The sequence below is a fragment of the Nansenia antarctica genome, assembly GCF_963989245.1.
Source record: "Nansenia antarctica genome assembly, chromosome: 20".
NCBI classification, from domain to species: Eukaryota; Metazoa; Chordata; class Actinopteri; order Argentiniformes; family Microstomatidae; genus Nansenia; species Nansenia antarctica.
The window spans coordinates 10,348,543-10,361,032 of NC_137693.1; the positions used below are offsets into that span (position 1 = coordinate 10,348,543).

The 12,490-nt window shown below is 44.8% G+C and overlaps 1 protein-coding gene across 1 annotated transcript; it reads right to left on the reverse strand.

The window, feature by feature from the left end:
• sap30l (sap30-like) lies at positions 1–12,397 on the reverse strand. The gene is made up of 5 exons (XM_080549738.1): positions 12,000–12,397; positions 11,512–11,739; positions 8,797–8,919; positions 8,122–8,220; positions 1–781 (listed from the first exon to the last, which is right to left on the reverse strand). Exons 2-5 carry the CDS (start codon positions 11,695–11,697, stop codon positions 653–655), a joined length of 537 nt encoding a protein of 178 aa, XP_080405864.1. The 5' UTR covers positions 11,698–11,739; positions 12,000–12,397; the 3' UTR covers positions 1–652.
• Between the last annotated feature and the right edge of the window lie 93 nt (positions 12,398–12,490).

The following is a 12,490-nucleotide window of genomic DNA, read 5'->3' on the forward strand; positions in this document are numbered from 1 at the left end:
CAACAACATCATCATCATCATCATCATCATCATTCTAGACATGCATTTCCTTTCATACAGCTGAAAGAAGTATGAATGCTAGTATTATGCTAGCTGCTAGCTTGACTTGTACGACGCCTCTCTTTGCGACCAGTCTTTTCCTTCCAGAAACACACCACCGCGCCCTGTCCGTTTCCCTCTTACACACTCATCTCTTACACACTCAGGTTTGGCACAGGCATCACTGAAGTTGTTAACAGTCAAACGTAAAAGAAGAAGAAAAAACAAAAGAAAAAAAACAAACCTAAAATACCAAACATGTTAAGGCAGTTATCATACATAGCATTCTACCAGGTTGTCGAAACCTCATACTCTGCGTATTTTGTACATATCAGGATATTCACATAAGAGCTTACAGCGGGTTTACCCTGCAGAGTCTGAAACTGAACAGTCTTAAATCATCGTTTGGCTGACGGAAACACCTTTTCTTTTTCTCTCTCTCTCTCTCTCTCTTTTTTCGGTTTTATCAAACACACATGTCAATGTCTATGTCTGAGTCTTATTGGGTGGGTGGGTGGGGGGGTCTGTGGTGGTGGGGGTGGGGGTGGGAGACTAGTAGGGGGGCAGGGCGGGGGGGGGGGTTGGTGGAGGGAAGTGGAGGGAGGAGAGGACTTTAGTCCAGCTGTTTGCTGCTGTCTGACTTCTGGTCGAGCCGACTCTTACTGCTCTTCACCATGTAAATAAAGTAGGTCAGGGTCTCCTTCTCGTTCACCGGAATGTTCCGGAAGTGACGGCTCACGGTCTGGAAAAACAAACAAGGAAGGAGAGGATAACGTGATCAGTCAGCACAGCCAGACAACCCCACAATCTGCTGAAAGCAGCACACAGTACACAGTACACAGCAGGACCTTCTCTCAGACAGACCGCAAGGATCCGTCTGACCAGGCTGGTTTTTAGGAGAAGGCCCAGTCCCGTTCCTCCCCATTTTTGACAAATTAATAATAATAATAATAATAGCTTAGATTTATATAGTGCCTTTCTCCAACCCAAGGACGCTTAATTAACAAAAATAAAAAATATTGGATAATATAATACAGCAACATCTGTCAACCAATTACGTTACCCTACCTACCACACATCAAGACTAAACGGGACTCAAACTGGAAAACTGAATCTCAAACTATTCTCTAGTCGAGTGTCTTTGTTAGTCGCTGTTGTGAAGAGAGAAAGTTCTGGGAAAAAAATGTCATTGTCGAGTGTCAAGGTGAAGTGAATAGAGCCGGTGAGGTGACCACCGCTGGGGTGAAGCCGAAATGTGTTTTCTGTACGTTAATTAATTCAAACGACTTTCCCTGACACTCCGTCTGACTAAAGTGACCCAAACATAAGAGGGACACCGTTTGATTGAGCCCTAACAAGCGTGACAGGAAACGAACATCGCCTCTGTAGTGTCCCAGAGTCCCCGCTCCGCCGAGGGCTGACAGCTCCGCTCGCTGGAACGCCACATGGAGCGCTGTAATTGGCTGGAGCTGTTGACTTGCGGGTTATTAACGACGTGTAAGGACAGCAGTAATAGGGGCCTGGACCTCGCTAAAGCCTGGGGAAACATTCAACTACAACCTACGTCCCCCCGCCCCCCCCCCCAACACAACCCTGTACCCCCCCTCCACCCCCCCGCCCCATCTCCCACCACCGTGCACTAGGGCGGGGGGGGGGGGGTTGCTGGAGCCTCGACATAGAGGGGCATTTGTAAGGACAGGGGGACTCAGTCCAGCCAGCCAGCTGCACGATTTACATGGGGTTCACCTGTCCGTTTCACAAACCCTCCCCAACAATCGCTCCATGACCCAATTACATGGTAATTGGGCCGCCACACCACATCCATCACTGCAAATGAGTAAAACTGGGCCCGGGCTGGAAGGAGAGAAGGAGAGAGGGAGAGAGGGACTGGAAGGAGAGAAGGAAGGAGAGAGGGACTGGAAGGAGAGAAGGAGAGAGGGGCTGGAAGGAGAGAAGGAGAGAGGGGCTGGAAGGAGAGAGGGACTGGAAGGAGAGAGGGAGAGAGGGAATGGAAGGAGAGAAGGAGAGAGGGACTGGAAGGAGAGAGGGACTGGAAGGAGAGAGGGAGAGAGGGGATGGAAGGAGAGAGGGAGAGAGGGACTGGAAGGAGAGAAGGAGAGAGGGACTGGGCTGGAAGGAGAGAGGGAGAGAGGGACTGGAAGGAGAGAAGGAGAGAGGGAGAGAGGGACTGGGCTGGAAGGAGAGAGGGACTGGAAGGAGAGAAGGAGAGAGGGACTGGGCACGCTGCTGGTCGGGCCGGGGCACCTCAACTGGGGATACTGGTCGCTCTTACGGAGGGGGGGGGGGGGGGGGGAATGACGCAGGACAATTATCCTAATGAAATCCCACAGAGGGAGACAGAAGGGACGTTAACCAGACTTGGTGTGAGTCAGAGTTGACGGACTCTTGTGTGTGGGGCGGCTTTGACACGTTGCTACGGTTACTGTAGTTCCTCTAGTTTTTTTTTTTTACCGTAAGATACCAGATTATCAGCATTGCATTGAACGCAATGACGCTTGATCATGCGTTAGGGTTCCGGGTTTGAGTTAAAGATCTGCGTGCTAGGCTGGAGACCAACAAACAATGGACCGTTTGTTATTCGGGTGTGTTGACACTAAGCTGAGGACCGGCCGGAGCTGGTGGGATTAAGCTGGTTTGTTCGGACCAGTAAGGAGATCTGAGAGGCTTTCTCCCGTCTGGCGCTGATCCACTTACATTGACTATTCTGACCACCAGCTCACCACTGGCCACCACAGTAGTAGACGTGGAGCAGGACTGTTTCAGCAAGTTACAAACACACACACACACACACGCCAGGGTTCCCACACCTTCTAAAACATCAAATTCAAGCACCTTTCAAGGACTTTCAAGACTCAATTCCCTCAAATTCAAGGACCCAACACGGCATAGTTGGAGACAGATCTAGATGAGAATTTATATAATAGGAACTATCCGCTCAAAGACAACAATTAAAAAGAGAGGCTTTTGAATGTAGCGGCTTGAACTATACGTTGTTTACTAAATAAGGTTTTTATTTTATTTATTACAACCCGTGCATGATCAAGATCATATCATATATCATATCATATCTAGGGGTGGGACGATTAGAAAATGTCATGTCACGATTATCGTGGGCAAAATAATCGCGATCCACGATATTATCGCGAGAATTTAAAAAAAAAAAAAAAAAAAAAACTTTTTTTTTTGAATGCCAATAAAACACACTGTAATCACTTTAACTTAGATTTTGTTGTATTTTTATTGAATCATGTTAATAACATTAACATCATTTTAAAAACATCTTGACAAAAATAAAAATCTTTAATAAAATCTTAAATAAGGTAATGATAAATTATAAGGTATCACTGCATAAATAAAGGAAAAAAATACTGTCAAACAAAACTTGAACACTGACACTTTTCTGTCATCAAACTGAGTGCTAGCCTTGTGGCTTAGAGACTTGAAAGCTTCAAGATAGGTTAAAGTGCAAAAATGTCAACATGTTCACTTTTTCTGCCTTTAGCTGTGCTCGGAGAGGTGTGAGTATGTGCCCACTGGCACTAAACACTCTCTCTGAAGGAACACTAGTTGCAGGTATGCATAGAAGTCTGCGTGCAACCCTGGAAAGGTGAGGCAATGGACACGGGGCCGATGCAGCCATAGTGAGAAGGCTAGCATACGTTAGTGACTGACTGACAAGGCTGACTTGACAGTCACGTTACCCATGCAGGCTGAACAATCGCGCGAGACAAATTTCTGTGAGGATATTCGCGCGCGGCTCATGTGAGAAATCTCAATTATATTACTATTTATTTATAACATACGATTATGACATCCTCCCTCTCGCCAGTTTGGGGCAACATAGACTTCTCCCCTGGTGCCACGGATAGGGGTTTCAAGCGGTGGGACAGCAAAGGGATGGTTACTATCGGACATTTATATGATACGGAAATACTACTTTCATTTGACCAATTATGTAAGAAATATGACCTACCACGAAATGAGTTTTTCAGATACCTTCAGATACGAAGTTTTTTAAATAGCCAAAAAGACACTGGCCTCTGTCACCAACCCTCTCCGCTGGAGGAGATAGTCTCTGCTGGAAAGACGAGAGGCATTCTGGGGCTTGGGTATAGAGCACTTTCGAAATATGATAAAGGCAAACCTGCATTTACGCCCAAAGACTGGAATAATGACCTGAACATTAATACTGATGAAGCAACTTGGTCACTAATATGGCAATCGGCAAACGACATCTCAATCTGTAATAGGACGAAGGAAACGCAATTTAGACTACTACAACGTTTGCAGATTACTCCCCAACTTAGACATAAAATGGATCATAACAAATCGGAAATGTGTACAAAGTGTATTACCGAGGTTGGGAGCTTTGTTCATTGTGTTTGGACTTGTAGATATATAGATGATTACTGGAAAGGTATAGTGGATAAAATTAATCTAATTATAGATGTTACATTGGATAAGGACCCCATGTGTCTATTGTTTGGGTTGCCAGACAAACAACTTAAAAGTATGCATTCCAAAAGACTTCTGTGTATCCTCACTTTTTGTGCAAGGAAAAATATATTGCTGAAATGGATAGACTGCAAACCGCCTACAATAGCTGGATGGCACAAGGTAATTTTTGATATGATTCCTATGGAATATCTGACATAGGTCTAAGTGTAAGATAAAGACATTCTATAAGATTTGGTCTCCGTTCTTAGATTAAATTGATTATAAAAAAAAAAAAAAAAAAAAAAAAAAAACGATTATGACGATTATTCAACTAATTAAAATTCTCCACGATAAAGTTATCGCGGGTGTTTTTATCGCGATTAACGATAAACACGATAATCGTCCCATCCCTAATCATATCAGGCCTGTATCTACAGCCCCCCCCCCCCCCCCCCCCCAGGAACGGAAGATGTGTATGTAAACATTTCAACGCAAATTAAACGATATACTTATGTATGACAGAGTAACTAAGTTTCATCGTCAATGACACCGTTGTTCGAAACAAAAGCGAAAGCGTTATGATGTTGCTCGGTGAATTGGGCATTTCAGGTGTGTTCTATTTGCGCATTTTGACGTGAACAAAGGCGAGTGGGGTTTTGATAATGCAACCCAGCGCCACGCTGTTAAAAACATAAATCCTAGGGAGGACCCTGTCATTGTATATGATATACACTCACTGAACACTATATTAGGAACACATGTACACCTTCACATTCATTCAGGTGGTGTGCTGGTGTGGGGAATGGTTTCTTGGCACACTTTGGGCCAGTAATACATTACATTACAATTCCACCAATTACTGTGGGTCTACGTGCACGCCAGAGAACGTTCGATTTCAAAGTTTAAAGTAAAGGGGTCATGCCAGCATTAATGTTTTGATTCAAAGGCATGATTTGCTAGATTCTCTAGGCATGGTTGTTTTAATTTTTTGTTATTTAATGAAGTTGAATTTGGAGATATATGAAGATATAATCAATACAAAATATATCCCCAAGACTTCCTTCTTTCATTTGGTATGACATTTATACCATTGTGATTAGGGATGTCCCGATCCCACTTTTTCACTACCGATACCGATACCGATACCTGGGCTTCGGGTATCGGCGATACCGATCCCGATCCGATATTTGTATACATTTTTTGACCCCTGAATATAATTTTTTTTTTTTTTTTTTTTTCTAACACCAGGGGAGCCACCCCTCCTAAATTTCGTTGTTTGGTACCTGTACTGTAGCAATGACAATAAAGACCATTCATTCATTCATTCATTCAAATACCTCCCCAGTATATAGTCCACACCAACAACAGTTAAATTAAAGACTGCCAGCCTTTATTAAAGCAACAAATGCGACGTGTTGTGGATTGGAACTACGGATCATAAGCTTTCAAATGATGTGTCATACATTGAAATCCGAAAAAATATGAAGTTAGAGTAATTTGAATGTTGTTAGACGTCAGGCACATAGGGTTAACCTCTTTGTAATGAAACCGGAAGCACACAGCGCAGCGCTATGCGCATTTTAAGCGCATATAGGACTCGCGTGAAGCGCTATGCGCATTTTAAGCGCATATAGGACTTGCGTGAAGGATTTCTGCGACACGTGTTTCTGTTCACTGTTTTTATTCTCTCATCGCTTATACACATAAGTTTGACTGCGGATGACAGTAGGATCGGATCGGAGCCTTTTTTTTTTCTGGTCCGATCTCCGATCCAGCATTCAGGACCAATATCGGGTCGATATCCGATCTCAGTATCGGATCGGGACATCCCTAATTGTGATGTATTGTTCCCAGTAAAAGACAGCGTGTGACAACATACCCCGTGCTCCCCTACTCAGCAGACATAGATTGTTTGACAAGGCAGCATACATTGACAAGGCAGCTACATTGACAAGGCAGAATACATTGACAAGGCAGCTACATTGACAAGGCAGCAGACATTGACAAGGCAGCTACATTGACAAGGCAGCTACATTGACAAGGCAGCATACATTGACAAGGCAGCATACATTGACAAGGCAGCTACATTGACACGGCAGCTACATTGACACGGCAGAATACATTGACAAGGCAGCTACATTGACAAGGCAGCTACATTGACAAGGCAGCATACATTGACATGGCAGCTACATTGACAAGGCAGCAACATTGACAAGGCAGCAGACATTGACAAGGCAGCAGACATTGACAAGGCAGCTACATTGACAAGGCAGCATACATTGACATGGCATCAACATTGACACGGCAGCATACATTGACAAGGCAGCATACATTGACAAGGCAGCTACATTGACACGGCAGCATACATTGACACGGCAGCATACATTGACAAGGCAGCATACATTGACAAGGCAGCGACATTGACAGGCAGCATACATTGACAAGGCAGCTACATTGACAAGGCAGCTACATTGACAAGGCAGCAGACATTGACAAGGCAGCAGACATTGACAAGGCAGCAGACATTGACATGGCAGCAGACATTGACAAGGCAGCAGACATTGACAAGGCAGCAGACATTGACAAGGCAGCATACATTGACATGGCAGAATACATTGACAAGGCAGCATACATTGACAAGGCAGCTACATTGACAAGGCAGCATACATTGACAAGGCAGCATACATTGACAAGGCAGCATACATTGACAAGGCAGCTACATTGACAAGGCAGCATACATTGACAAGGCAGCATACATTGACAAGGCAGCTACATTGACATGGCATCAACATTGACATGTCAGCTAAATTGACATGTCAGCTAAATTGACATGGCAGAATACATTGACAAGGCAGCTACATTGACATGGCAGCAGACATTGGTAGAACACCGGCAATAGTGTTTTGTCCGATGACATTTTGTGTTTCCAGCTTTTCCTGGCACCTGGCCAGCTTTAGGTGCTTGATGGAACATTGTGCTTGCTGGCTTGTATCGGTTTCTTTCACTGCGGAATTCCACAAGCCAACTTTGCGGTCAAGAGGGTTGGCACTTTTGCGGGCAGTGGAGTTAATAACGATCACACGCACGCAATAGAGTTAGAATTTCTGATACAGGCTACGCCGCGCCTCAAAGGCAGCGAGAATGAGGTACGGCATAGCTGGTTAAAACATTTATTACTTTTTTTACGATCGGACAACTGAAGGAGGAATTACGTTTTTGCGGATATTAATACATAATATTACATATTGATTTATTTATCTCTTTGTTTTGACTTGTCCGTCGGACACGTGCAGGAGGAAGTCCACTTCTCAAAACATAAAATGTACGTGTCCGGGACAAGCCTTAATGTCGAGCCCTGTGATCTGAATCCAATAGAACACATTTGGGATGTGGTAGAACGGGAGACTCGCATCTCGAAAGTGCACCTGAAAAATCTGCAGGAATTGCGTGATGCAATCATGTCATCGTGGACCAGGATCTCAAAGCAATGTTTCCAACATCTTGTGGAATCAATGCCACGAAGGAATTGAGGCTGTTTTGAGAGCAAAGGGAGGCCCTACCCAGTATTAGTATAGTGTTCCTAATAAAGTGTCCAGTGAGTGTGTGTGTGTGATAGATGATTACCTCAGCCAGCTGGGCCTTGTTGAGGCCGGGTCTGGTCTGGAGCTTGTAGTGCCTCTTGTAGCGTCTCAGTGTGTTCACCTGTAGCTGGAACAGGTCCACCTGGAAACACAACAACACACCATTAGACATCACATCAACACACCATGAGACATCAACAACAACAGCAACAGCACACCATGAGAAAATACACCAACACACCAACGAGAAAGCACCACAATAAAAAACACCACGAGAGACAGAGAAAGTGTGCATTATCCACTAGGAACTAACAGGCACAAACGTGTATCATCAAACTTCACGTTTCACTGAGAAGACTGGCAGACGATCGTTCACAAAAGGCCATTGTATCTCCTGCGTCATGTGACTGTCTCTCCCTGTCCTCCGTGAAGGCTTTCCCACAGCCTGAGTCAGAGTCAGGCCTCAGGCGTGTTTTTGTTTACATTTCAACCCTTTTTTAAAATTATTTTTATCCAAAGCCACTTGCAATTAGAGATTATAGGGACAGTCTCCCTGGAGTAACTTAGGGCTAAGTGCCATAGCCATGGGCACACTTGTAGGTGGTGTTTGAACGCACAACCTTCTGAACACCACTAGGCCACCACTACCCCCCTAGACACATGACCAGGGTGAGCACAATGGCCTCTGTTCCCCCCCAGACGTCCCCCCCCTCCTCACCTCCGGCACTTCCGCATCGTGGTCCGGAGACTCTCCTCCATCGTCGCTGGTCTTCCTCTTCCTCTTGTTGCGGACGCTCTGGATGAAGTTCTTGTGGAAGTCGCAGATGTAGAGGTGGCGGACCTGCGGTGAGAGAGGTAACAGTCAGAACACAGAACCTCACCCTAACCCACACTAACCCTTAAACACTTGTCTCTTATGGCTCTCAACACTATATTTATCTTGCCTTATACATATATACACACACCCACACATATATATACACACACCCACATATATATATATATATATATATATATATATACACACACCCACATATATATATAGGGGTGGCTGTGGCTCAGGAGGTAGAGCTGGTGTCTAATGATCGCATGGTCTGCGGTTCGGCAGTTCCATCCCCGGCTGGCCACGTGTCAACGTGTCCTTGGGAAAGACACTGAACCCCAAATTGCACTATATATTGCGCTATATAAGTGCAGATATATATTATAACAACTGCCACTTTATTTCTCTTGTTGCTGCCAAGTCGAGGAACTGAAGCCTAAGAATGTTACTCTCTTATACTTGTATTGGGACGTAACAATAAACTTGACATTTGAAACACTAAACTAGCCATGCCTTTGGCGTTCAGCCAGCGCTGACATTGACTTGGTACAGCCACTGCCGTTGGGATGTACCGATGTACGTATGCTCACTGTGACTGACCCTTTCTGAATACCAACCAACAGGATTCTGGGGGAAAGCAACATGAGAATAGAGCCACTGAAGTGAGCGGTGTCACCATCAGGTTGTGTAGCCCTGAATGCAATAGCCTTTTCATAAACCTTTCTCTCTTTCTTTTGAATGCTTTTGAATGCTTATGTCCATAGCAGAGCCTCGAGATCCAACTACATCTACTCAAATGATAACTTTCAATTTTCTGGAGATTAAGTGGTTAACCTTCCTCTTCTGTTGAATGACTTTGTTTGTAATCATAAATATTGTGTTTTTCATCCCATTGCCTCAAGACCTTATGTTATCCTCCACCCTAGGCCCCTGAGCATAATATACACTTGATTGCATTGCATTTTGGGGGATTTATTGAACCGTGTCACACCTATGATGTTTCCGGTCAGAATTGACCGCCATAGGAAATGAATGGGTAATAAAAAATAAAATAAAAAAATAAATCAATACATCCCATACAACACTGGAACGGGAAGAATCTCAGCTACAACACTAACTAAATAATTTCCATCTCCAGCACACACAGCCTACATGGCAGGCATTTTTATAATATACAGTAATGTACAGTAAACACTATCTTTGAACTTGCTGCAAAATTATAATATGAAATTAACCCCTGGTGTCATTCTGTCTGCCACCCCTTGATTCTACTTGCTTTGACTGTTCAAATGAGATGTCAACCATCAAAATTGGATAAGGGGTTCCAGAGATATCACTGGGCAAAACACACCGGTACATTTTGACCGAAAGTAGCAAAGTTGGAAAATGAAACAAACAGAAGAGGAAGGTTAAATGTAACCAGTTTTGCAAAGGCAAGAATGCAGAAATGGACACAATTTGGCTGCTTGGGACGCTCCATCCTATGAAGGATTGGAGGAGAAGGAGGGGGGTAAGCCAGCCACGCTCCCAACACGTGGACTGATCACGTGTTAGTTCGCTGGCAAACATCCAACTTTGTAGCGCTGCTGCTGAAGTTTCTCGAGGTCCCGCCCAGCAAACAACATATAACTTAACGCTTCTAACTTCTTACAGCAAACTTGTTGGGGTATAAAGACGGTTAGTCCGTCGACTATAGTAGCCCTACTTCCTGATACTTGTGGGTCACTCTCACCGGACAGAGACACCAGAGCTTCCTTAGCAACACTGTAGCCATTTTAGGAGAGGTGGAAACAACAGTAGCGGATCACTGCGCAGTGAGAGAGAGAGCAGCAGCCAGCGACACGATAGGAACTGGCTGGTGTGTGTGTGTGTGTGTGTGTGTGTGTGTGTGTGTGTGTGTGTGTGTGTGTGTGTGTGTGTGTGTGTGTGTGTGTGTGTGAGAGGGGGAGAGAGACCCTTCTGGGCTGTCCCAGCGAACCCAAACCCCAACCATAACTATATAGCCAGCAGAGAGAAGTGAAGTCCACCATTTTCGATCATTACAAAGCGTAACAGTATCATGAAGGAGGCAGAGAACACTGTCCTGACTCGAGAGTGACACGAGTAAAAGATTGCTCGGTGCTAGTCTAACGTTTGCCGTCAAAGAATACTGGTTGCATTTAACCACTTAATCTCCAGAAAATGGAATGTTTGAAAGTTATCATTTGAGTAGATTGTAGTTGGATCTCGAGGCTCTGCTATGGACATAAGCATTCAAAAGAAAGAGAGAAAGGTTTATGAAAAGGGCTATTGCATTCAGGGCTACACAACCTGATAGTGACACCGCTCACTTCAGTAGCTCTATCTATGGTTGTAAAAGCAGCTAACGCGTGTATTATTATAACCCCCCCTCCCTCCATTCGTGATAATTATAGCTACTGTCTCAACTTGGCAACCAAGCCAGGGTGCAGAACAAAAGCTTTGGCACAGACATAGTGGGGCTGCAGGCAGCTACTCAGAGCAAAAAAACTGTCGATGGCTCGTCCAACAATGCATTCATTCAGTTGTTAGGTATAGCTAACCCAGCACACTACACATGATCGTGTTTGCATTGCAGACTTGCAGACTTACGCTCTTGTCGATGTCCAGCTTGAGTTTCTTCTGGGAGATGCTCTTCTGGATCCTCTTGCTGAACGAGGCGTTCCCCGCCGGCCGGCCGCAGCGCTCCCCCCCCTCGATCAGGCAGCAGCTCTGCCCGTAGCACGGCGCCAGGGCCGGGGGGCCCGGGGTGTCCTCCTCCGTGCTGAACCCGTTCATCCTGATGACTGTGATGGTGGTGGTCTCTCTGTCTCTGGGGGTCTTGATTGGGAGATTGATTGAGAATGTTGGTCAGTATTTTGGTCCCTTATACAATTCACAATACATATATTTAAAGGGACCAAAAAGAAAGGTGTAGGCTTCTGAAGCCTCTTGTAAAAAGAAAAGAAGAAGAATTCCTTCCCCCTTGTTCCTCAACTATGACCCTTTTTTAAAAGGATTAGTTTCGGCAGTAGTAGCAGAAACCAACCGTGTGTTTTCTCAAATTCAACCACCCAGACCAATGCAGCAAGTCAAATTACCTCAACACAGGCGATGTTTGATGGGATCTCTACTTCTTTACGTGGCTGTGTTGTAATGTAAGGATGCCGGGAGGAGGACCGCAAGGTGGCTAGTTCTTCTTCTTCTTCTGGTAAAAAGAGAGTTCTGGCTTCTTCTTCTTCGCTAGTAGCGAACAAATTCCTCCACAACGTTTCTGTTTCTGTCGCTTTGTACAACAAAACGCGATCGTTTACTTTTCAACGATTCGTAGACGGGTCTCCGATCGGGTAACATTTATCCAACGAACAAACGAAACCTGACCGAAAACGACCGTCTTTCACCGATAAAAACAACTTTGTTTGAACTAGAAATCACTAATCACCTATTTCGTATTTCTGTGTTTCATAGACTTCTAACCACCTTCCAACAATCGCGGCACTCTTTTTCAGTTCAGAACAGCTTGTACAATGAAACATGTCCTGCTTTCTTGCGGAAGTGGAAGTGTCCTTCCCGGGACGCCATTGGTGAGATT